The 26,980-nt window shown below is 44.3% G+C and overlaps 1 protein-coding gene across 2 annotated transcripts in view; it reads right to left on the bottom strand.

Moving 5' to 3' along the window:
• MRAP2 (melanocortin 2 receptor accessory protein 2) overlaps window positions 1-23,607 on the bottom strand; it is a 113,302-nt gene extending 89,695 nt beyond the window's left edge. The window contains exons 1-2 of one of the 2 annotated variants that reach the window (XM_055391987.2): window positions 23,222-23,607; window positions 1,653-1,786 (exon numbers count right to left, since the gene is read on the bottom strand). In XM_055391987.2, coding sequence (XP_055247962.1) covers window positions 1,653-1,779 — 127 coding nt within the window. In that variant the 5' untranslated portion in view covers window positions 1,780-1,786; window positions 23,222-23,607. The remainder of the gene's footprint in view (window positions 1-1,652; window positions 1,787-23,221) is intronic. The other variant, XM_004044354.5, reaches the window with a different exon arrangement.
• Window positions 23,608-26,980: the final 3,373 nt, after the last annotated feature.

The following is a 26,980-nucleotide window of genomic DNA, read 5'->3' as shown; positions in this document are numbered from 1 at the left end:
CTGAAGCTAAGGGCTGCTACTTATCAGCTCTCTTATATCAGAACAGTAAGTGCTCAGGCATTTTTGTTTTATCTTGACGTGAATATTAAAATTAACAAAAGCAATTGTTATTAATGGTATAGTAGGTAAAGTAAGTAAGTAAGGAATGAGTCACACCTCTGCCTATGTTTCTCAGGAAGTTTTCCAGCTATAATTATTTCTAGAATGTAATATCCTCAAAAAAATTTTATTCAATTGTCTCTGGAAACGTACCAACCAAAATTACAGCAGCAGGCCTGTCTTCTGTGCTTCTTAAACTAAGGAAAAGAGACAGGAGCAAGCTGACACAAAAGTAAAGTTGATGTCACCAAGCAGTAAAAGCCCACATTTCAAGAAAATATGTGGCAATTTTCCCAGTCATTTTGATATCCACTATAATTCAGAACAAGCAATTGTCCTTACATAAAGGTTATCCTAGAAAAACAACATATTAAAGAATTTAAGTAAATTAAAGAAGGTGATTTCACACCCAACAGCCTTCTCTCAGATAATCAATGACAGCATACCTTGATGAATGCCATGTGCTTTTTTTCCACAAAGAAATACTGAGCGGATGTCAATAAAGGAATGAATGAAAGTATTTAATTATTACTACTCACTTAAGGGGTAAAGGACATATGGTTTAATTAATGATTTTTGCTAAAGGAACAAAAATAGAAAGCCCTTCTTGCAAAAGAGCACCAAGTTGGTGCAAGAGATCATGAATGCCAAGACAGGTCAGGATAGAAGCAGCCAGGAAATAATTAAAGGAACAAAAACACTTTCTTTGCTACATTTGTTTCTCTGATTCTAAGCCCTCTTATATTTCCTAATGTGTCCCACTAACCTGGACCAGTTAAGAGCATAAAAATTTTACAGTGCTGTGGGTAATTCACTCTGACAAAAGTGAACATTTCAGGGATATTTACGGGGTTACCAAGACAGGATCTGAGACTGGGCAGCAGTTCCTGCCTACCATGTTAACTGTTAACTCTACCTAATGAAGCAAGGATGTTCCATGCTGGCCAGTCAGCATTCAGTTATGACTGCAGTTGAGTAGCAACGTCTCACAGAATTACATTTCCTTGCTCTGTGCTGGACCCTTAATTACTCCAATAGCATGAAACACAATTCATGCCTAGAACACAGTGTTAGAAATGATCGCAGGCTATTCTGGTCCGTCATTATGAACACACATGGATCCACTGCTCTCCACAGCTCCAGAAAACCAACTGGGATGAAAAGATGCTGCTGTGTTACAAAAGAAGGTTCTTCAAATAACAGTTCCAGATCCTATTTTTATACATATTTTTGATAGTTCAAACATTCACAGTTTGGAGGAGCTAAAATAGCAAATGCTTTTTTAAAATTCTCAATCTCAGCTTGACATTGATTCATGTTCTCCTACTATGGGAAAGTTTTAGTCTTTCATCAATTAGAATCACCAAGGCCCTCCTGTACCATTCCTGAGCAATCAGCCTATGTGTGGAGGCGAGATGTTTTGTAGGATTTGGGAGGTAGAGGACAGAGAGTTCTGTAAGAAGAAAGAATGCTCAGGAGAAGTAATCCTTGGGGATTTCACAGGTTAAGAGAAATACAATTATGCTTTCAATGAGGAATTGTATAAAACTTACATTTATGAGCCTTCAGTCCTTCAAAGGAAACTGGTCCAATCTCATAATATTCATATTCCCAGGTGTAATCAGAATTAGATGCCGATTGCTGGGAGGTTCTGTTAGAAATTAACCTCTGGGCAGACATCTCCGACCTGCACAAATGGAGAAAGTCAAGCGCAGAACCTGTTAATTCATCCAGAGCTGCACAGTTTCCTTAATTACTCTTGATCGCATTCAGGAGTTTGGCAGCAAACCCCTTGAGGAGGTCTTACCCCCTAGGCCAGGAGAGGTTCTTACCAGCTGCTCACACCTCATATCATGTGGCCACTACTTCCTTTTCTCTTGCCACTAGAGTGGAATAATGTATTTGAAATCAGACACTGTATATTTTTTTGAACTTAACCCAATGCCTGGCACATAACCAATGTTCAGTAACTGACGAAGGAAAGAAGGAAAGGAGGGAAAGAGTATGTCAAAATCTCTGAGCTTACAGCTTCAGCCTCAGCACCTATACCTGCAAGAGTATGTAAAGAGCCTGCTGAAACTAGTTCATTTCTGATACTAATTTGATGTATTACTCAATATCAGATTGACATTGATTTATGTTCCCCTATAAGGGAATTTTTTAGTCTTTCATCAATTAGAATCATCAAGGGCCTCCTGTACCATTCCCGAGCAATCAGCCTATGTGTGGAGGCGAGATGTTTTGTGGGATTTGGGAGGTAGAGGACAGAGAGTTCTGTAAGAAGAAAGAATGTTCAGGAGAAGTAACCAAATTAGTATCAGAAATGAACTAGCTCAGTAGGTATCCATTGAACATCTACTATGCAACAATGGAGATAAGCAACCTAAGGTTTTGTTGGTTTATTTGCTTTTCTTGCTTCCAGTGGGTTTGGAGGAAACTAAGTTTAATAAAATGGAGTGAATAAAGAAAAACAGGCAGCAAAAGTTGCATAGTGGATCTTGCAGAAGATCCTCAACAGAAGTCCACAACTTGTCCAACTGCTTGCTCCTGAAATTTATGATATTTTCAGGATTTCCCAAGTATCTTTGTTAACTGTGACTATCTTAGACCAAAAAATCCTGACTTCTTTGGGAGAAGATGGTTGCACTGCGCAGCATGGATGCCGAAGGTGATAAGTCAATGCAGCCTGTGTTCAATAACTGTGTTTGAGCACCTACTGTGTGCAAGACACCGCACACTGTGGGGTGGGCAGAGATGCCTGAGACAGATCAGTACTCCACAGACCTTCCCTTATAATGGAGAAAGGAAGACAAAGTGACAAATAGCAGTAACATAAGGGAAAATCTGAATAAATATCAGCAGAAACAAAGATTCACTGAGCAGTCACCAGTCATCTTGAGCTTCAAGATTCTTGAAGTAGCCCCGCTTCAAGAGCTTTCTGAGGTTTCTTTTGCCCACATCCCTCCCCACTGCCTCCAGGGCACAATCCTCAGGGAAGCTGAGGCAAAATCACCACCACCCTTCTGCCCCACTTCTGCATCACTCTCCCCTTTCCCTTACCCCTTCTTTCCCATCCCAGACATGGACTCCACAAAAAAAGACTCCAACCCCACATCATCATACTGTTCAAAGGATGGGCCCAAAAAGCCTAAAATATTTACTTTCTGGTCTTTTATAGAAAAAGTTTGCCAATCCCTGCTCTAGAGCCCTGAAAAATCTGAGCTTCAGTTTTCCCACTAGTAACGCGAAGATGATTATGGTACCTACTTCATGGAGTTGCTATAAAAATTAAATGTGATGTTGCATGAAAAATTAAGAAAAATATTAGCAGGCAGCACAACTATTATTAATTAGAAATGCTGATCTTCAATAGAAAAGCCTCGCTTTGTTCTTCAGACACACCCAACTCCCTGGTCAGCCAATTCTTATCAAATGCACCAAGTGTTAATTGATTGATTCAAGCAATCTACCTGCCTCAGCCTCCAGAGTGTTGGGATTACAACTGTGAGCCACGGTGCCTAGAGAAATAAATAAAACTATGACAAAAAATTACTTAAAGGCGTTTAGATCATTTAAAAGTTAAAATGATCAACATTTACATCCTGGGATTCATGCTATTCTACCAACTCAAAAATAAAATGATAATCTTTCTCTCCTTTTTTTATTAAGGAAAATAAGATGAAGTCTGGTTTGATCATATCATTTTTAGTAGAAATCGACATTACAGCTACTATAATAGCAGAGCAGAGGGAGGGACTAAACTTCATCTGGAATAGAAAAATAGGGAAAAGTACTTAAAGGAATAAAGAAAATAAAGATGGAGGGTGTTGTCTATTCAGCACACCACAGAACCGAGAGCTGTTCTCCCACGGCCACGCAGTTCTCAATGTCAGCACACAGGGGGGACCCCCATTTGTGGCTACCAGGGTCCACAAGACCAGTCAGAAAGCAGCAGTAACACCACCCTCATGGGGCCGGTCAGTGTGTAAGAGTTAACTGTAAGGAATATCAACCACCCACCCTACAATAGGGACATGCCTTCTTTTACTCCCCCTTACACTATTCCCTTTCATCTAAACGAACTATTTAGGGAAGGATTACTAAAGGGCATTACCAAAGGGTAATGAAAGCTACATGTGCAAAAGTCCTGAAGGTGGGAAGAGAGGAGCAAAGTTCTGACAAACACTGAGAGACAAGAATGAGTGAATACCAGAGCCAGCCTACAGGAGGTTCTCATTCTGCAGAATGAAATGCGACACCAGCTCTCCCCAGGCAGCCACCAGTTGCCTGAGTAGCCTTCAAACAAAAGGAGGGGCATTTGTCTCCACTGGCTCTTTCCTCTCACTTCTTGAATCCCAAAGATAGCTTTGGAGGACAGAACCTCTGACCTCTTCTTTAAAGCAGTCACCTAGTGCCCTTGAAAAAGTCCACAAGGCATCATTTTTTCATGCAAGCCTCAAATTAATCAGCTTAGGCCATCAGATGCACAAAGACCAACAACAAACATACGGCAGTGCTAGGGAAGTGTTCTGTGTTGTCCCCATTACCAAGCCCAGCAATGACTCTCCAAGCTTTGCTGAAACATAAGCTGGGAACTGCCAGCATATCCAAGTAGCAGCCCCCAGAGTCTGCTATTCCCTCCACAGTGTGCATGATCTCGGCCATCCACGCAGTGAGGGAGGCAGCCTGGCCCTGAGCCTCACTCCCTGGGGTGCTGACAGGCCGGCAGCTGCTCTCTCTTGAACACAACAGCAGGAAGCGGCAGCTCCACGGGCAGCTGCTGTCTGTAGGGCTGCCACTCCTGAGAACCACCCTCTCCGCACCGAGATTTTCTTAATGTCAGATTTCTTTATAAAATTAGAGTCATGAAAAATAACTTCTTTGACAGGAAACATATCCTAAACAAGATTCCAGGAGCATGAGGGAGAGACTAAATTGCTCTTTTGAACAGCTGAAAGCATCATTGCCAACAAAAGCAAAAATGAAGATTAGGACTGCATCCCAAAGCTAGCCCTGAAAGGAAGCTTACCTTTTCCAGGTGTGCACAGGGTAGTGTGGCCCAGGCCAGCCCATTGTTGGGGAAGAGGGGAGATCACAAACCCAAACAGAGAAAGCGTGGTGAGCAGGCCCAGACACCTCTCATTAAACCATCACCCCTTCTCCAACCCACATTCCCATCACTTTCATCCCTTCTTTGGACTATCCAATCTTTCCTGCTCCAACCCAGGTTCCCACACCACTCCTGGGCACTCTCTTTTCCTCCCCGCTCCCCTTTTTTTGAGACAAGGTCTTACTCTATTGCCCAGGTAGGAATGCAATGGTATGATCACAGTTCACTGCAGCATTGACCTCCCTGGCTGAAATGATCCTCCTGCCCCAGCCTCCCAAAGTGCTGAGATTACATGCATGAGCCACCACACCTGGCCTCTTTTCCTTCTTTTATTTTGAGGCGAGTCTTGCTCTGTCACCCAGGCTGGAGTGCAGTGGTGCAATCTCTGCTCACTGCCACCTCTGCCTCCTGAGTTCAAGTGATTCTCCTGCCTCAGCCTCCCAAGAAACTGGGACTCCAGGCACATGCCACCAGATCCAGCTAATTTTTGTATTTTTGGTGTAGACAGGGTTTTGCCATGTTGGCCAGGCTGGTCTACAAACTCCTGACCTCAGGTGATCTGCCTGCCTGGGCCTCCTAAAGTGCTGGGATTATAGGTGTAGTCACCGTGCCCAGCCCTCTCTACCTTCTTAAAAATGGATCAAGCAATTCTCTCCACCTCCCTGAATTTGAGGAGATGTACTCAGACATAGAACTTCTCAAAGAATGAATAAATGTCTTTGTGTCAATATCCCTGGTGGATTACGATGGTATGCACATTAAGGGGGCTGCTTCTTTGGAGTTAGACACTTTTTTTCCATGTTAAGGGGTAAACATCAGCAGATGAGTTTTACAAGTGACCACCAACCCAGGCACAGGACTAGCACATTAAGAAGAAATCCAAAAGGTACCAGAAACCCTGAAAAATGAGCATGCCCCCACACAAACATGCACACAACTGACAGCGCAGCTACTAAGGCATTCCAAGAAACTGCCAGCCAGTGCCACAAATCCAAAGACCTATGTTGTACAGGGGAAGACCTAATGGCCAGTCAGATGATCAAAGTTCCCAATTGCAATGACTCTCTCACCTTCCTCTTCAATCCTCAAACTCCAAAAGTAGGCATGCCACCCAGGACCACCAACCTCTGATCTGGCCCAGGCCAGAAAGGTCTTTTCAGTTACCTGTTCTTATCCTTCTTCCTCTTACTTCCAGGAATGACTGTCCCCCGCACAACATAGAGAAGTCACCCTTGTGACTCATAACGCTGTCTCTCCTCCAGCAAGGAGACTTGAGAAATCAAAGATAAAGCTCAGCCACGCTGCACTTTGGTGGCTGATGAGCCCAAGGTGGGAACTTCAGAATCGCAACTTCAGAAGCTTAATTTCCTCCTTGCACAGAACAATGGTGCACCCAGCTTACCCGTGTCTAGGGTAGGGCCACACAGAAAATGAGAGACTTGAAGGTTATGAATCACACTCTGAGCCAGCTGGATCTTCTTAAAGCATCTCTATAAGGCAATGCCTCCCAGCAAGGGATCATGCTCGACCCTCTCAATCAAAGCTGCCACAGTGTCCTCCCAGGGCAGTACTTTAAAAAACAGTAACATGGTGTTATTCTCAAGTTTACTTCTGCTTTTTATAGAGTCTGCGTGAACCATCACCTTCTACTGGCACTTCCCACTTAATTCCCAGGTCTGCTGATTCTTTTTCTGTGAATCCATTTTAAGTCAGTGATGCCTTTCCTGGGGCGTGGATTTTTCTCTCCTCCAATTAAAGAAAAAAGGTCATGCTTCCAGGACTTTGTAGTCTTCTCCTCCTCACGACTATTTTGACTGGAGTATGACTCTTACTTTTGAAGTCTGATGCTCTGGCCACTCAATTCAGCCTAGAGACATTACACGCACGTACACACACACACACACACACACACGAATGCACGCATGCTGGGCTCTTCCTTTTCAAATGGACATACTTCCCACATTTCTCTACACTGCCAAGTTTTATGCCATTCTCTAGTGTATCCTAGAAAGTACTCAATTACCCAGCAGTCCTCAAAAAATGGCGACTGACAGCTAACAAGAGAATTCAGGATGTATCTATTTCCTGCCTATCCCTACTTCTCCTGTGCACATAAGCAACTTGTTTCCAGCAGCAAGACAGCGAACAAAAAGTGTTCCCAAGCCTGAAGACTTCTTCCATCTTAACATAAAAATCAATGCCAATAGAAGATCAACTTCCAAAAACAGAAATGGGACTTAATATTTTACACTGATAGATATTCAGTCACCACCTGAAATAAAGAATTGCTTAATTAAGAAGTGGGCACCCTTCTTTCACCAGCTGGTGTCTCAAAGGGGACAAGCAGTTTGGATTCATAAATCTACATCTTCCTGTTATGCCCTGGGCACCTGTATAGTAGTAAACAGGCTAGTAAGGTTTTTTTTTTGTTTTTTTTTTTCTGAGATGGAGTCTCCCTCTGTCGCCCATTCTGAAGTGCAGTGGTGTAACCTTGGCTCACTGCAACCTCCGCCTCCTGGGTTCAAGCGATTCTCCTGCCTCAGCCTCCCTAGTAGCTGGGATTACAGGTGTGCACCACCATGCCTGGCTAAGTTTTGTGCTTTTGGTAGAGAAGGGGTTTCACCATGTTGGCAAGGTTGGTCTCAAACTCCTGACCTCAGGCGATCCGACTGCCTCTGCCTCCCAAAGTGCTGGGATTACAGACATGAGCCACCGCACCCAGCCAGAAGTAATTTTTAAAGTGAGTGTTTCCTGGCTCTGTAGTACTCCACAGACTAGTCCCATTCTAATAGACTTCAGCTGGACATCAAGAATTTCATGTTACACACCAGGAAAGAAGCTGTAAAGTCTCCATCTGGAGAAAATTTCCAGAGAAGAGAAGAGGCATGGCCCTGAGATGCGACTGCACCTCCGCCCCTGGCTCTACAGATTCAGGGAGCTGAATTTTCAGTTTTCCAGAGATGAGAAAGCCCTTATGGACTCAGTCATGCTAATCAAGCATAGCAGAATGATTTATAATGAGCATATCCATTTGTTGAATTAGGAAAACAATGGCCAAGCTGACCACAACACATGTTTTACGTGGTCTGGGAAACAAAATTTAAGATCAGAAGATTAGCTGGTAAATGTAGAATCAGGACAAGGGAGTTATAATAATACGACAAAACAGGACCCTAATGCTCCACCCCACTACATGTGTGTCAACGTGTTAGACTGCCATCCTTTATTCCAATGTCAATGGTTGCCACCACAACATGCTATCATGGTTGGGTTGGGTTCCCCATCACAGGAAAGGCATAGGCTTAACTCTCGCCTTTTCTAGACCTTGCTTTTCTTGGTCTGTACTTCAAAAAATTCTAGGCAAGTTGAGGGCATCAGTAGAATACCAAGCCAGCCACTTTTATTACAGTTAGGTTGTCTGGGTTCCCATGACTATTTTATTTTTGCTCTATCTCTAAACTGTTAGGAAAAGCATGCTTTAAATTACTACTGTCAAGTCAAAGAATCAACTATCAAAAAGAAATGCTTAACAATGAGATACCACTACACACCCTATTAAGATGGCAATTATCAAAAATCAGAAAATAAGTGTTGGTGAGAGTATAGAGAAACTGCAACCCTTGTGCACTGCTGGTAGGAAGGTAAAAAGGTACAGCCACTGTGGAAGACAGTATAGCAGTTTCTCAAAAATTTAAACATGGAATAACCATATGATATAGCAGTTCTAATTCTGGATATATATACAAAAGAACTGAAAGCAGAGACTTGAACAGATATTCGTACACACCTATGTTCATAACAGTATTATTTACAATAGCCAAAAGGTCAAAACAACCCAGTGTCTAATCACAGATGAATGATAAACAAAATGTTGTATATACAATGCAATATTAAGCCTTAAAAAGCAATGAAGTTCTGAAACATGCCACAACATTGATGAACGTTGAAAACATTATGCTAAATGAAATAAGCCAGTTACAAAGGGACAAATATTGCATGATTCTACATATATGAGGGTACCTAGAATAGCCAGATTCCTAGAGACAGCAAGTATTGGGTTGGTGCAAACATAATTGTGGTTTTTGCAAATGCTTTTAACGGCAAAAACCACGATTACTTTTGCACCAACCTAATAGAATGGTGGTTATCAGGAGCTAAGGGTAGGGAAATGGGAAATTGTTATTTACCAGTAAAAGAGTTTCAGTTTGAGATAATGAAAAAGTTCTGGAAATGGATAGTTGTAATGGTTGTACAACAATGTAAATATATTTAATGCCACTGAACTGTACATTCAAAAATGGTACATTTTATATTATGCATTTTTAACCAAAATACAAAAAAGTTCTAATATTGTTTATAGTTTTTTTTTTAGGCTAGGCTTGGTGGATCATGCCTGTAATCCCAGTATTTTGGGAAGCCAAGGCAGGTGGATTGCTTTGAGTCCAGGAGTTCGAGACCAGCCTGGTCAACCTGGCAAAACCCCATCTCTACTAAAAATACAAAAATTAGCCGGGCATGGTGGTGCATGCCTGTAATCCTAGCTACTTGAGAGGCTGAGGCACAAGAATTGCTTGAACCTGGGAGGCAGAGACTGCAGTGAGCTGAGATCATGCCACTGTACTCCAGCTTGGGTGACAGAGCAAAATCCTGTCTCAAAAATACATAAATAAATAAATTAAATAATACAAATAATTTAAAAAAAATAATAAGAAGCAGTGCTTCCAAATCACAGCACTTGAGGGGAGGGTAATGAGAACTCTCTAAAGCAAAAGAGAACCCCAGAGGATGACAGAGGGTGCTGAGACATCTGAGCACCCCTCCCTCTGTGGATCCTTCCTCCCTGGTCCACCTTCAAGGATCCAGCTTTGCTTCAGCAGCCCTGTGGGGATTCCCTTTCAAGTAAAAGGAACACTCCCTCTAAGCTGTGAGGAATCATCCCTTTCAACCCCTGACAGAGTCATAGACAGGTGGGAGAATATGTGTGCTTTGCCAGCTCATGGTCCTCTCACCCTGACCAGTCCTGGAAACACACTAGCCACTTCCCAAATTCTCCTTTTTTTTTTTTTTTTTTTTTTTTGAGATGGAGTCTCGCTCTGTTGCCCAGGCTGGAGTGCAGTGGCGTGATCTCAGCTCACTGCAACCTCCACCTCCTGGGTTCAAGTGATTCTCCTGCCTCAGCCTCCTGAGTAGCTGAGACAACAGGCGCGTGCCACCACGCCCAACTAATTTTTTCTACTTTTAGCAGACACGGGGTTTCACCGTGTTAGCCAGGATGGTCTCCACCTCCTGACCTGGTGATCTGCCTGCCTTGGCCTCCCAAAGTGCTGGGATTACAGACATGAGCCACCGCATCCAGCCAAATTCTCCTTTTTATAAGCTTTACTTTCTGTTGTACCTGTCATTAGCCCAATTCATTTCAGGAGAAGTCCACCACAAATTATCATTCCAAGGCTTTCAGGTCCTTCTCATGGATTACATTGAAAATTAGCAGCTTCCCAACGACAAAAAGGAAGCACCTTAATTTCATTAAACTGGTTCCATCCAGTCTCTGGGGAATGTTTTCTAGAGACCAGCCAGTTTTCATGGACCTGGAATACAGAGTTGCCAGCATTTTTATTTTGCAAAGTAAAGAAAATTTAAAAAAAAAAACTATTATTAACAATTATCATTTTGTAGACAGTTATCTTAAACACCCTCTAAGTAGAGAAGATATAATTTCACAATAAAGGCAGTCCTCTGCCAGACAGGAGGGCTAGCAATCTGACATCAATATTTTCACAGCAAGCAGACACTTCCACAGCGGTTCGCATGACACTGCCTCTGTCTACTGCATTCACATGAGAGCTACCTATTATGGCTGAAATACTCACCCCCTTTACAAAGGAAAAGAACCAGAAGGGATGTAGTGAAAGTCCTTCCAGATCTATGATTCTGTAACTTAACGAAATACCAAGTTGCTTTTCACTTGTATCACAAACTCAGTGGTCTCTATCTATTTGTATTATGGGTGTGTATGTGTGTTCACATGCATGTGAAAGCACACACGTGAACATACACATTGTGTGTGTGTGTCTGTATATACTTTTTTTTTTTTGAGACAGTCTTGCTCCTCACACAGGCTGGAGTGCAGTGGCGTGATCTCGGCTCAATGCAACCTCTGCCTCCTGGGTTCAAGCCATTCTCATGCTTCAGCCTCCTGAGTAGCTGGGATTACAGACATGCACTACCACGCCCAGCTAATTTTTGTATTTTTAGGAGAGACGGGGTTTCACCATGTTGGCCAGGCTGGTCTCAAACTCCTGGCCTCAAGCAATTCACCCACCCTGGCCTCCCAAAGTGCTAGAATCACAGGTGTAAGCCACTGTGCCCAGCCTGTGTGTATACATATATTTTTTCAGGCTTCTCCATTTTCAATGAAGGGTGACAGCTGGGGGCAGGTCATTTGTGGAGGTGGCTCCAGAGCACAGAGGTCTTGGGGGCAGGCTTGCCTACTCCAGGGCCTTCATAAGGGTTTCAGTGCAGATTTGGATCTCTGCCCTCGCAGCCTCATCAGCTGTACCTGACAGCTCCACCAACACCTTATTCAAGTTCATCTTGGCTGCCCGATGTCCAGCATGTCCAGTGTCACTATCATCATTCATTGTGTATATATATAAACTCATTCCTTAGCATCTGTGGGGGCTTGGTTCCAGGACCTCTCAGATACCAAAATCCAGAGATTCTCAAGTCCCTAGTATAAAATGGTGTAGTATTTGCATAGAACCTATGCACAGCCTCTGGTATACTTTAAATAATCTCTAGATTACTTATAATACCTAATACAATATAAACGCTATGTAAATAGTTGCTATCCTGTATTATTAAGGGAATAAATTACAAGGAAAAAAAGTCTGTGCATGTTCAGAATCCTTTTTTTGTTCAAATCTAGTCAACTATCCTTTTCTTGTTTAAATATTTTCCATCCACAATTGGCTAAATCCATGGATGTGGAACCCACGGGTGTGGAGCCCCGACTGTACTACAATGTGAATAAGGTGCTGTATGCACTGAATTGTGTCCCCACACCCAACATCCATATGTTGAAGCCCTAGCACCCAGTATCTCAGAATGTGACTGTATTTGGACATAGGGCCTTTAAAGGGGTAATTAAGTTAAAATGAGGCCCTCATTCATTCTGAAGAATATCTTCATAAGAAGAGGAGATTGGGACACACAGAGAAAGGCATCAGGGGAGCCCATGCACAGAGGGACAACTGTGTGAAGAGGCAACAAGAGGGCAGCGGCTACAAGCCAAGGAGGGAGGCCTGGAGCAGAGCTTCCCTTATGGCCATCAGAGGAAACCTACATGTGACCAGCACCTTGATCTTGGACTTCCAGTCCCCAGAACTGTGAGAAAATAAATTCCTTTGGGAGGCCAAAGCAGGTGGATCACCTGAGGTCGGGAGTTCAAGACCAGCCTGACCAACATGGAGAAACCCCGTCTCTACTAAAAATACAAAAATTAGCCAGGTGTGGTGGCACATGCCTTTAATCCCAGCTACTTGGGAGGCTTAGGCAGGAGAATCACTTGAACCTGGGAGGCGGAGGTTGCGGTGAGCCGAGATCGTGCCATTGCACGCCAGCCTGGGCAAGAAGAGCGAAACTCTGTCTCAAAAAAAGAAAACAGAAAATAAACTCCTGCAGGTTAAGCTACCCAGTCTGTGGTATTTTGTTATGGCAGCCCGAGGAAATTAATATAGGTGCTGAAACTAATTTGGAGAAAACAATGTTCTCTTTGGTGAACTAATTAAACTGTTCTAGGAAGTCCATTAAAAATGACTTACTTTGTACCAATCACTCTAACTATAACTAAAAAATAAATACATTTTTGAAAAGAAAACATTTACAAAATGTCATTAGTCTATCCCACTACATGCCGTCTTCAGCAAACACATCTACTAAGTTCTCATAAATATGCCCTTCACAGAGAAAGAGCACTAGTTTTGAACACAATAAAATTATTATGAGTCCATTCAGATCAACAAGGATATTTTAAACACTGTTACTTAACCATGAAAGATTTAGCAGAGGTCAAAAAGTCAAGGACTGTGGACTGTGGACTGTGCTCTTAAAGAATTCAGGCTTGTATTTCAAACTATCCTCTCCCACACAATGAACTTCATTCTTTCAAATACACCCACCCACCCACTCACCCCACACCCCTCACCCCCCCATACACACACAGCTTAAGGGACAACACAAAAGCCTGAAGACATAGACAGTAGAAACAACAGGGTCATTAAAAAAGGGAGGGCTCATGATGGTACAGGAACCTGCAGCAGGGGAACCCTCAAAATGGTCCTCTGAGCTTTTGCCCATTCAGTTCCACCTGCAAGCTGGACTTCCTCTCCCTCCTTTCCAGATTCCTGTCTACCCTTGAGGGTAGGGATCAGATACTACCTCCTCCAAGGAGATCTCTCCAACTATTTCACTACATGAGGATCTCTCTCTCCTCTTAAATCCCATTACGTGGATTATCTGAATCTCTCATTTTAGTAGCAAGAAAGTATACATCAGACTCCCCAAAGACTAGACGTGGCCTCTCACTGAGTCCTCATGCTGTTTTATATAGCTGCTATTCTAAAACGGCCTGACTAGGTGAATTAAATCTTTAAAGATTTTAAACTTTCAAATTAGACCATTTTAAGAATACCAGGGAATCAACCACTCTTTAAGTTCTAATTAGTGGAGTTATTGAAAGAGTTGGCACAATAAGACTAAGAAGAGAGACTGGCCGTGTCTTAAATCACTGTGAGGATGACTTGCCAAACAAGACTACTTTGTATTTTTGGCTTGTGGTATCTGTCTCCAAACAGCACACACCATATCACACACTATTTATTATGGTCCTGAGCTGAACCATTCTTTTAGCAAACAAGTGAAAAGGAGAGGTACCAGGTATTTCCAGCTCTGTTCCACAGAAATGGAAATGTAAGCTAAAGCAGTGGTTTATTTAAGAGCTTGACACAGAGCAGTAGAAAAGCTGAACCTTCTAATGACCATCTTATCTTCTGAGGCCTGGGCTCTTAAACTAGGATGTGTGGCTCTTGTGGTTTCTCCACCTACTGCACCCACTGCAACCTCAGGACAATCAATTACAAGCAAACCAGAGCTTGGGGTGCAAGGGCAGTGCAGGCACCCCATAGCCTCCTCATCTTTCAGGGAGGGGCCTGGCCAGAAAAGAGGGGCTTCATAAAGTGAGGGCAAGAATATAGTGTCCCTCAGCTTGCCAAGGTCTAAGGGTCCCAAATAGTCCCCAGAGTCTCAGGGCATACCTGGTTCATCTTCCTGGAGCATCAGTAATACAAGACCTGGAGGATTATGTTTTATATTAAATAAGTGCAGATATGTTACAGAGTAAACTGTAAGAACCAAATAAATGTTTGCTCCTGCCACCTTTGGCCTCTGCTTCAGAATCCTAGAAATAAGGATTAACTCTCCTCTCCCATTCGGATAATTCAGTGGAAGTTTTTAGTCCATTCTCATACTGCTAATAAAGACATACCTGAGACTGAGTAATTTATAAAGAAAAGAGATTTAATTGATTCACAGTTCAATATGGCTAAGGAGGCCTCAGGAAACTTACAGTCATGGTGGAAAGGGAAGCAAACACATCCTTCTTCACATGGCGGCAGCAAGAAGTGTGAGCAAAAGGGGGAAAGCCCCTTATAAAACCATCAGCTCTCATGAGAACTCACTCACTATCAGCAGAACAGCATGGGGATAACTGCCCCCATGATTCAATTACCTCCTACCAGGTCCCTCCCACAACACATGGGGATTATGAGCACTACAGTTCAAGATGAGATGGGTGGGGACACAAAACCTAACCATATCATTACACTCTTGGCCCCTCCCAAATCTCATATCCTCACATTTCAAAACACAATCATGCCTTCTCAACAGTTCCCCAAAGTCTTAACTCATTCCAGCATTAACTCAAAAGTCCAAGTCCAAAGTCTCACCTGAGACAAGGCAAGTCCTGCCTATCAGTCTGTAAAATAAAAAACAAGTTAGTTACTTCCTAGATACAATGGGGGTACAGGCATTGGGTAAATACAACTGTTCCAAATGGGAGAAATTGGCCAAAACAAAGGGGCTATAGGCCCCATGCAAGTCTGAAATCCAATAAAGCAGTAATTAAATCTTAAAGCTCTGAAATAATCTCCTTTGACTCTATATCTCACATTCAGGTCATGCTTATGCAAGAGGTGGGCTCCCATAGCCTTGGGCAGCTTCACCCCTGTGGCTTTGTAGGGTACAGCCCCCTCCTGGCTGCCTTCACAGCTGGCATTGAGTGTCTGTGGCTTTTCCAGGTGCATGGGGCAAGCTATCAGTGGATCCACCATTCTGGCGACTGGAGGACAGTGGCCCTCTTCTCAGAACTCCACTAGGCAGTGCCCCAGTGAAGACTCTGTGTGAGGGCTCTGACTCCACATTCCCCTTCTGCGTTGCCCTAACAGAGGTTCTCCATGAGGGCTCTGTTCCTGCAGCACACTTCTGGCTGGACATCCAGGCATTTCTACATATCCTCTGTAATCTAGGTGGAGGTTCCCAAACCTCAATTCTTGACCTCTGTTTACCCATAGGCTCAACACCAAATGGAAGCTGCCAAGGCTTGGGGCTTAAACCCTTTGAAACTACAGCCTGAGCTATACCTTGGCCCCTTTGTATACCTTGGCCCCTTTTAGCCATGGCTGCAATGAGTAGGATGCAGGGCACCAAGTCTCTAGACTGCACGCAGCAGGGGGGGCCTGAACCCAGCCCACAAAACCATTTTTTCTTCCTAGGCCTCCAGGCCATGGATGGGAGGAGCTGCTGCAAAGGTCTCTGACATGCCCTGGAGACATTTTCCCCATTGTCTTGGCAATCAACATTTGGCTCCTTGTTACTTATGCAAATTTCTGCAGCTGGCTTGAATTTCTCCCAGAAAATGAGTTTTTCTTTTCTACCACATTGTCAGGTTGCAAATTTTCCAAAACTTTTATGCTCTGTCACCTCTTGAACACTTTGCTGCTTAGGAATTTCTTCTACCAGACACCCTAAATCATCTCTCTGATGATCCACAGATCTCTAGGGCAGGGTAAAATGTCACCAGTCTCTTTGCTAAACCATAGCAAGAGTCACCTTTGCTCCAGTTACCAACAAATTCCTCATCTCTATCTGAGACCACCTCAGCCTGGACTTCATTGTCCATATCACTATCAGTATTTGGTCAAAGCCATTCAGCAAGTCTCTAGGAAGTTCCAAACTTTCCCACATTTTCCTGTCTTCTTCTGAGCCCTCTACATCTCCAGGAAATTCCAAGCTTGCCCACATTTTCCTGTCTTCTTCTGAGCCTTCCAAACTGTTCCAACCTCTGCCTATTACCCCATTCCAAAGTCGCTTCCACATTTTCTGGTATCTTTAATAGTAACTCCCCACTACCTCAGTACCAATTTATGGCGTTAGTCCATTCTCATGCTGCCAATAAAGACATACCTGAGACTGGGTAATTTACAAAGGAAAGAGGTTTAATTGACTCACAGCTCCGCAGGGCTAGGGAGGCCTCAGGAAACTTACAATCATGGTAGAAGGTGAAGCAAACACATCCTTCTTTACATAGCAGCAGCAAGGAGAAGTCAGAGTGAAGAGAGGGAAAGCCTCTTATGAAACCATCAGGTCTCATGAAAACTCATGAAGGCAACTGATCCCCTGATTCAATTACCTCCCAGTGGGTCCCTCCCACGACACATGGGGATTACGGGAATTCAGTTCAAGATGAGATTTAGGTGGGGACACAGCCAAACCATATCACACTGGTAGGAATATGGTGTAGGTTTTATATTATATAGTTGATCTTAAATTTGTTTCTTTCTCTCTCTTGTTTCTTTTTTTCCCCACAGAAGATAGAATTATATTTCCTGAAATAATCTATACAAAGGTTTGTAGAAAGATAGAAAACGTTTACAACCACATTCTCTCACTCAGCTCCTAATTTTTCTCTCTTGTTAAACCAGGCAACTTCAAAACTAATCCTTAAGAAGCCCCTCCCTCAGCCTGCTCTGCCTTCCAGTGATTGTTGTTTTTGCTATTACCAAGGACATGCAAGAGGAAAACAAATGCACCTTGCAGGATAATTATTTGAAGCTTACAAACTATTTTCACTTGAAGGGTTATGAAATTTTACTAACATTCTCTAGTGAGGCAAAAATTACACAGGTCTTGATAACAGAAACATGAGCAACAATTAAACTCAGATTTTAACATATATAATTTTAGCATCTCATAAAGCTAGTCTCAACTTCTGCTTTTTTACCTCATATCTCAACAATACTATAAGGGACTGCAGAATCATGATTGCAAGGAAAATGCATAGTTTCCCCCTCTCCAATAGGACTAAGCACTTCTCATACTCCAGTCAAGCAAAAAAATCACTTTGTACCCTGACATGAAGCAAAAATAACATGATCATCCTGCCTGAAAGTTGGTCTCCAAAATAAAACTTCAAACACATCTCATTCCCTTAAAGAAATCATTTTTTCCCTTGATTGTTTGCTATGCTGATGTCTGAAAACAAGTCACGACTTTTAGGAATAGATAATTGTGTAAGAAAGTTGTTTTTAGTCATGAACAACAGACTAATGTAAATGGAGAACTTTGGTAATTTGGTGGAATATTTTCTTTCAAGTATTTATTGTGATTTTATTTGATGAGCCAGTCTTATAAAGCCTGACTCCCTTGCACTCTGGGGAAGTAAACATTTTCTTTCCTTTTCTAACTGCTTCTGCCTCTAAGTCTTCCTTTGTCAAAAGTAAATGTAACAATAAACACAGATTGCTACTCTACTTAATTTTAACCCAAGCATATATTACCTACTCTGAGCTAGCACAATTTGTGGGGCCTGCTCAAATGTCACTGTATTTTGGTTTTCTATTGCGCCTCAAAACATACTCAAGGGATTCATCTTCCCTGCCCTCAAACAAATACTTGAGTAGATCCCATGATGTTTCTGCTCATGCAACAACTTCAAAGTCCCAAAAGAGGCCAGTCACAGTGGCTCACACTTGTAATCCCAGCACTTTGGGATGTGGAGGCAGGAGGATCACTTGAGCCCAGGAATGCAAGACCAGCCTGGGCAACATAGCAAAACCACGTCTCTACAAAAAAAATTTTTTTAATTAGCTGGGCATGGTGTTCTGTGCCTGTATAGTCCCAGCTACTTGAGAGACTGAGATGGGAGGATCACTTAAGCCCAAGAGGTTGAGGCTGCAGTGAGCTGTGATCATGCCACTGCACTCCAGCCTGGGCAACAGACAGAGTGAGACTTTGTCTCAAATGAATAAATAAATAAATAAGAAATATAAAAACCTAAAAGAATTAAAATGTCTAATCTTTGGAAACAAAAGAAACTCTGACCCATTATAACACAAATCTGCCCTATTTCTGCAATGTCCTGCTGCATGCTGGTCTCCTGCTGGGGTTGGGGGAAGGTAAACTTCTTTTCTATTTCTCCACCATCCACTCAACTGCTAGCTAGTTTCACATCACTCCAAGATCAAAGCAGGAGGACAGGACTGAATTAACTATCTTCATACCTCACATGGGTGTGTTAGTAATACTCACCTTCCTTCAGCTGGCTGCTCATTCCTACTTCTGCTGCCAGGTGCCCTCACCCTTAGGCCAGCCCTTCCTCCCATGTGGCCCCATCTGGCTCCCAGATCATCTTCAGACATCCTTTGCCCAACAAACTCTGGGAAGGTGAGTGATCCAGCCACCTAGGCCCCTGTGTGAGCCCCAAATGCAAGAAGCACATGGACAGCTCAACTCACCCTCAAATGGCCCCATTGAGAGGTGACAACATGCTAGCAGCCCTCGCTTACTCTCAGCACCTCCTCGGCAGTGTCTGCTCTGGCCATGCTTGAGGAGCCCTTCAGCACACCGCTGCACTGTGGGAGCCCCTCTCTGGGCTGGCCGAGGCTGGAGCCGGCTCCCTCTGCTTGCAGGGAGGTGTGGAGGGAGAGACACGGGCAGGAACCCGGGCTGTGTGCGGCGCTCCTGGGCCAGCGCGAGTTCTAGGTGGGCGCAGACTCAGTGGGCCCCACCAGCCCTGGGCAGTGAGGGGCTTAGCACCCAGGCCAGCAGCTGCAGAGGGGGCGCCAGGTCCCCCAGCACCGCCAGCCTGCCTGCGCCGCACTCAAATTCTCACCGGGCCTCAGCCGCCTCCCCGTGGGGCAGAGCTCAGGACCTGCAGCCCGCCATGCCAGAGCCCAGCCCCCGACCCCCCACCCCGTGGTGGGCTCCTGCGCTGCCCGAGCCTCCCCGACGGGTGCCGCCCCCTGCTCCATGGCGCCCGGTCCCATCAACCGCCCAAAGGCTGAGGAGTGCAGGCTTGTGGCACGGGACTGGTGGGCAGCTCCGCCCACGGCCCTGGCGCGGGATCCACTAGGCAAAGCCAGCTGGGCTCCTGAATCAGGTGGGGACTTGGAGAACTTTTATGTCTAGTTGGAGGATTGTATATGCACCAATCAGCACTCTGTGTCTAGCTCGGGGTTCATGGATGCACCAATCAGCACTCTGTATCTAGCTAATCTGGTGGGGACTTGGAGAACTTTTATGTCTAGCTAAAGGATTGTAAACACACCAGTCAGCACTCTGTGTCTAGCTCAAGGTTTGTAATCACACCAATCAACACTCTGTGTCTAGCTCAAGGTTTGTGAACGCAACAATCAGTGCTCTGTGTCTAGCTAATCTAGTGGGGACTTGGAGAACTTTTGTCTAGCTGAAGGATTGTAAATACACCAATCAGCACTCTGTGTCTAGCTCCGGGTTCATGGATGCACCAATCAGCACTCTGTGTCTAGCTCAAGGTTTGTAAATGCACCAATCAGCACCCTGTGTCTAGCTCAAAGTTTGTAAACGCACCAATCAGTGCTCTGTGTCTAGTTAAGCTAGAGGGGACTTGGAGAAGTTTTTTGTCTAGCTGGAGGATTGTAAATACACCAATCAGCACTCTGTGTCTAGCTCAGGGATTGTAAATGCACTAATCAGCACCCTGTCAAAATGGACCAATCAGCTCTCTGTGAAACAGACCAATCAGTTCTCTGTAAAATAGACCAATCAGCAGGATGTGGGTGGGGTCAGATAAGGGAATAAAAGCAGGCTACTGGAGCCAGCAGTGGCAAGGCGCTCAGGTCCCCTTCCACATTGTGGAAGGTTTGCTCTTTCGCTCTTTGCAATAAATCTTGCTGCTGCTCACTCTTTGGGTCTGCACTGCCTTTATGAGCTGTAACACTCACCGTGAAGGTCTGCAGCTTCACTCCTGAAGCCAGCGAGACCACAAACCCACCAGAAGGAAGAAACTCTGAACACGTCCGAACATCAGAAGGAACAAACTCGGAACACACCATCTTTAAGAACTGTTAACACTCACCGCGAGGGTCCGTGGCTTCATTCTTGAAGTCAGTGAGACCAAGAATCCACCAATTTCGGATACACCATCACTAGCTTTGGGATGAAGGAAGTAAATCTATTCAACAAGGCCTCCTTGCTCAACCCTCATATTATTTTTCATTTTGTTTATTTAAACATTTCTTTATATTCCTTTGCATGATGAACCCTCATACTCTTGAAGTAACCAGTGGGTTCAAGAGTTATGGAGAAGTTCTCATATACCTACCTTGATATTTCATTTAGGAAAAAAAGCCAAAATAAGAAAAATTAAAAAAAAAAAGACTAGACAGAAAATGACACAATGAGGCATTATCTGGTAATCTTCCAAATATCATAGCTTGGTATAATAATAGTTCCTTAAATATATTACACAAACATCATAAGAATATTGTTCTTCCAGTATTTTTTGTACTCCAAGTAATGAAAACATTTCCCTTGAAAGCTAAAAAAGGACAGATGTGATATTCTCTTTATACAATTTGAACTAATTTAATACGTTTGATAAAAGTTATCTATGAACTGTGACTATCAAAAAAGGTCACAGATAAATAATTCAGAGATGAATTCTGATTGGCAAAATACCTCAGCATCTGGGGGCCAACAGAAATGGTGAGGAGGAAGCGAACACCTTTCCAGAATATGTTGATGACATAATCTGCAAGGTAAAAGAAGATGACCCCCACTGTGACCAGAATGGGGCTAGCTCAGAAGGCTGAAAGGGGGCAGCTACCGATGGGTATGAACACTCATGCAGAGGCAGCAGGATCAGCAACGCAGAACAGGACGCATGAATCACCAGCGCGCGCTTCACAAAACAGTACCTTCCCTTGCTCCTGCAATGCACTCTGATATCTTATCTTTCTCTTAGCTTTCATGTTTTAAAAACCGCTATTTGCAACTCACTAAACTGATCATTAGCCTAATGAGTCACAGCCCACATTTGAAGACAATGGATACAGCATACCCTGATCTATATCCCAGTAGATTGCTAGAAAAGGGAAGGGAGTTGGTTTGGCGTAAGTCTTTGTAAATGCTTCCCTAGGTAGTTTTGAGCTATCTTAAAGAATTTGTTCTAGAATGTTGCCAGGATTCAATGTTTCCCTCTTTTGAAAAGCCTCCTGGGTCCGTTCTCATCTCTCATACCTGCACAAAGATGACTGTAACCGCTTTCACTACTCTAGGACGTCTGCCATTTGGGTTTTGAACAATCCAGTCCAGTTTCGGGCTTCGAGACCCTCTTTAAAGGGTTTAGGCTGGCCTCACTTTGAAAAGAAAGATACAGACTGGAAGCAACTCTTCCTTTTCCTATCACCTGTTAATATTATCTATTCTTCCATAAACACTGGATGATCTTCCTCATAAGAACGAAACTCCTTGTGGGTACCCCAGCTCACAGTGGCCTCTGGCTTTCCTGACCTTATCCTTGCAGGCCCACGTCACTCTCCTGCACCTGTTCTTGTCTGTGTACCCCATGCAATGTACCTAAAGGAAACTAGACTCACAGTCCTAGCTTCCAGACCCCTACTCCCCACTATTACTTAACTGGGGCAGTCACCTTGGAAAACGTATTTAATATCGCAATCTAATTTTCTCTACCTGCAAACTGAAAATACTACTGTTTACTTTTGGGGTTTTCGTAAGAATTAATTTATGCATAACAGTTCCCTTCTCTCGTCTCCCTGGACACATTCCCTCAAGCTTCCTTTGCCTTCAAAACACCAGAGTGTTTCACTGTTGTCAAACTAAATGCAGAGTAGTGGCTGAGATTCTGTGCCATCTAACATGCTGTGGAAACCACAACGCCTCCAAACAGGTTTCTGCAGAGACTACTCTTTGCCTTCCTCAATTAATTACACAGAAAGGATGGGAAAGGCACGGGGCACGGGGCATGGGGTACGGGGCACGGGGCGCGGGGCTGGCGGGGAGAGCGGGGGCGGGTTGCGGGGTGGGGCGACGGGGAAAGTGTAAAACCCCTATTTCCCTCTAATCAGTAACATGACCTGCGAGCAGGCTCCCCAGTCCAAACAAAATGAATGAGCAACTGTCAAGCCAGGCATCATCTGAGAACCCTGCCCAGTGCATGGAGGCGCGCCCGGGGCCAGGAGCCAGCACATTTCCCCAGCCCAGGGGGGCTCTCTCAGTTGCAGGGCACCAAGGCGGCGGGAGGGCCGCAGCAAGGAAAGTTTTCTCACCAGCGGGAAAGGGTGTGCCTCGGCCGCTGGGGCCCAGCGGAGGGGAGGAAGCCCACCCAAGCCCCGAGCGCCGCCGCTTCCAGGCTTTTCGGACGCCCAGCGGCGTCCACACGCACATCAGCGGGCTGCCGGGAAGGTTTTAAACTTGGTGCTCTCCACGGGGTCCACACTCTTCCCGTGGGCGTCCTCACACCCCAATTCTCCTCCTCCCACCCCATTCTCTAGCCCCTCTAAATTAAAGACTGCCCCCAAACCCAAGCAAGCCCTGCCTTGACCAAAGCTGCACGCGCCGCGCACCCAGCGCCCGGGCTTTGCTCGGCCCTGGGCGCCCTGTCCCGCCCGCTGTTACCGGCTGGCTAGCCCCGGCCCGCGGGCTCGGCCCTGGTTCCGGCTCCTGGCTCCTCCGAGGTGCGCGAGCGTGGCCGCCGCCGCCTCCCACCGCCCAGGGCCAGGCGAGTAGCTCCTTGATCCGAGGTGCGGCGGAGACGCGCGCTCCCGACCCGCAGCGGAGGCGGCGCGGGGCGCTGGAGCAGGGGCTGCAGCGGGGGAGCCGCCTCCCCAGCGCGAGAGCCGCCTCCCCAGCGCGAGGCCGCCTTGGCCAAGAGGAGGTGAGCTTTGCAGATCCCTTTCCTGCTCACTTTGCCCCTCCGAGTCCGGGTCAGAGCCTGAGTCAGAGAATTCTTTGCCATCCCGGGCTCTGCAGTGGGTCCTTCGGGTCAACTTTGGGTAACAGGAGGATCTCATTAGCTGAGCAAGAGGGAGTGGGGTATCATGAATCAAGGTTTATGAAAAATCGGCAGCATTGAGTTCAAGTTCAGTAAGGCCAGAGCCCCCCATAATGTGCTGCTTAAATTACTACCTCGATTTTAGTTTCTCTTCCTGCCCACTGGTCCAGGTGTCAAAGGGCAGTCGAACGTTCAAACGGGGTCCCAAAGGGCTAGCACTGGGCCGGGAGTAGTTTCAGCATAGCAGGGCTGGCTCATTTCTTCCTCCCTTGAGTCCATATTGCATGCCAGGCATTGATCTGGGAATACAGATGCTTGGAGCTTGCATTCTACTAAAGAGACAGGCATAAACATAACAAATAACTAAAATACATAGTATGTGAGATAGTGATGAAGTGCGGTGGACAAAAAAAAAGGGAGGAAATGGGATAATGTTTGGAGGTAGGGGGTGCATTTTTAAATGGGATGGTCAAAGATGGCCTCACAGTGGAGTAAAGATCTAAAGGAGATGAGACAGAGAGAAGTCACGAGAGAAAGCACTTGCTGCGTGGCAGGCACTGAGATGTTCTTTACTGCACTAGTCATTTCTTTTACTACTCTCCATATGCCATATTAGACAGGTATTACCACCATTTCCATTTTACTGATGAGAAACTGTAACTTAGGAAGTTTAAAGGAACTGCCCAAGGTCATATGCTAGTCAATAGAGGAGCTTGCCTTCAAGGTCAGGAAGCCTGGTGCCCCAGAACCATAGTTTAACCACCATTATACAGTAGCAGGGGAAATGCAGCACCCATGCAGGCTGGTGGCAGTGTGATGAACTCAAGCTGGTGGTGCCAGAAAAGGATTCCTGGAAATGACATCTCATCACTGATTTTTTTTTTTTAAAGCTCAGTTTCATTACCACTTGTAAAATGAAATATTTTGAACACCATTTTTCTTCTTTTTTTTTTTAATTTTAAGTTCTGGGATACATGTGCAGAATGTGCAGATTTGTTACATAGGTATACATGTGCCAGCGTGGTTTGCTGCATTTATCAACTTGTCATCTAGGTTTTAAGCCCCGCTTGCATTAGATATTTGTCCTAATGCTCTTCCTCTCTTTGCCCCCCACCCCCCGACAGGCCCCGGTGTGTGATGTTCCCCTCCCTGTGTCCATGTGTTCTCACTGTTCAACTCTCACTTATGAGTGAGAACATGCTCATTTGGTTTTCTGTTCCTGTGTTAGTTTGCTGAGAATGGTTTCCAGCTTCATCCATGTCCCTGCAAAGGACACAAACTCATCCTTTTTTATGGCTGCATAGTATTCTATGGTGTATATGTGCCACATTTTCTTTATCCATTCTATCATTGATGGGCATTTGGAGTGAACAGGCAACCAACAGAATGGGAGAAAATTTTTGCAATCTATCCATCTGACAAAGGTCTAATATCCAGAATGTACAAGCAACTTAAACAAATTTACAAGAACAACCCCATCAAAAAGTGGGCGAAGGATATGAACAGATACTTCTCAAAAGAAGACATTTATGCAGCCAACAAACATATGGAAAAAAGCTCATCATCACTGGTCATTAGAGAAAACCATCTTTATAGCGTGTGTATGTATCTTCTGCCTTATCCACAAGCAGTTTGATTCTAAATAACATAATTTGATAATCTGTGATAAGATTTGCTAATCATTCCCCAAGTGTCCACACCAGTTCCAGTTGCTCATTCCTATTCACAGGGATGTGATTCCTCACCCCTGCAGTAGAGCCTCTGCCAAGTGTCTTCAGGGCATTGTGAAAAAGAGTGACAGAACTGCTGCTTCTGAGGGGCTACGGTGTGAACAGGCCAGTTTCTGCCTTAGCTGTCGGCATCAGGTGGCCTTGTTCTGGGCAGAGCGTCAATGGCTCCAGACAGAAAACCAGGGCACATTGTACTTTGTGAAAAAGGCAGGGCACTAACCCTTGGTTTCAGAAGCTGAAACTGCAGCATCTGGTGAAACAATGACATCAATAGGATGGCCAAGCCCACATTTCTCTCCTAGGTATCTCCACCTCCTCATGGTTGCATTCATTCCTGTCTTCCTTCCTCCACTGTCAGCAAAAATCTTTTGACCTTTCCTTTGTAGGAAAGGTCATTTCAAACACCACTTCTCCCAAAAAGCCTTCCTCATTGTCTCAGCTACAAACGAACTCTTAATCTAAAATCTGATACCTCTCTTATGGCACCTGACATTTCCTACTTTATTTTAAAATTTAGCCTTTACTGTATACCTTAACTCCTCCATAGGCCAAATATTAATTTATATTTAATTTCTCCACATGTCCTAGCATAATGTCTTCTACCCAGTAGACATTCAATGAGTATATTTTTACTGTTGTTGTTAATAAATTAATCTGCAAGAATACAGCTTCATTGTCTTTTAATTTTGTCTTTTCATTCCAAGATAACTCACAGAAATTTAGTGACAGCACTGAGTTATATGTAGCTATAGCTGTTGTTCATCAATATAAGTTGACAATGGTTTGTCTTGAGGTAAATTCCATTTGCCTTATTTCGAGATTAGAAAACAGAGGCTTTAGAGTAATTTCCCTTAGGTCACAATACTAGTCTTCAAGAGAGCCAGGATTTAAACCCAGCGTTGTTTGGCTCCAAAATGAGCTCACCACAAGCTCATACTTCTCCTCTTTCAGTCGTTCATTCAGGAATGCATTCATTTGATCTTTCAACAGATATTTGCAAACATTGACTGTGCTCAGCTCTGTCCTAGACACCAGGAAAATAGCAACGATTAAAACACAGTCCTTGTCCTCAAAATGCTCACAATCCTGTAGAAAGGACAAAGGTAAGGAAATAATAAAAACTTAGTATTATAAACCTTTTAGACTCATGGAGGTCCTTGAGGAGCACTTGGTTTAACTTAGGTTATAGGAAGTAGGAGATGACAGTAAGGATTCTCTAAGAAGATAGAATGTAATTTTAATTTTGAAGTTTTTACAATGCTAATGAAGGAAAGCATATGGTAGACAGAGGAAAGAGCGCTTGCAAAAACACGCGTGGAAGGATACAATGCATTCAGAGAATGGCTTTGCTGATTCAAGAGGGCTGCAGCATGGTGAAAGCAGAGTTGACATGAGGCTGGAAAGGTAAGCAGGGCCAAATCACAAGAGGTGCACAGAGTAGCTTTATGAAATTCATCACCCGCTTAATATATATAAAAATCATGGCTGTCTATGTATGTCAACTTTCCAGGGTAGAGGTTATCTAACTTTAGTCAAATTCTCAAAAAGGCTGAATGACCCAGGGCTACGAAGTGGGGGAAGTCACTTTCCTTTCCCACAGCCTTCCATAGGTCCATGGACTTCAGGAAATCCCAAGGAATTGCAACATCAACC

Source organism: Gorilla gorilla, chromosome 5 (genome assembly GCF_029281585.2).
Source record: "Gorilla gorilla gorilla isolate KB3781 chromosome 5, NHGRI_mGorGor1-v2.1_pri, whole genome shotgun sequence".
NCBI lineage: Eukaryota > Metazoa > Chordata > Mammalia > Primates > Hominidae > Gorilla > Gorilla gorilla.
This window is presented reverse-complemented; position numbering and strand designations above follow the sequence as displayed.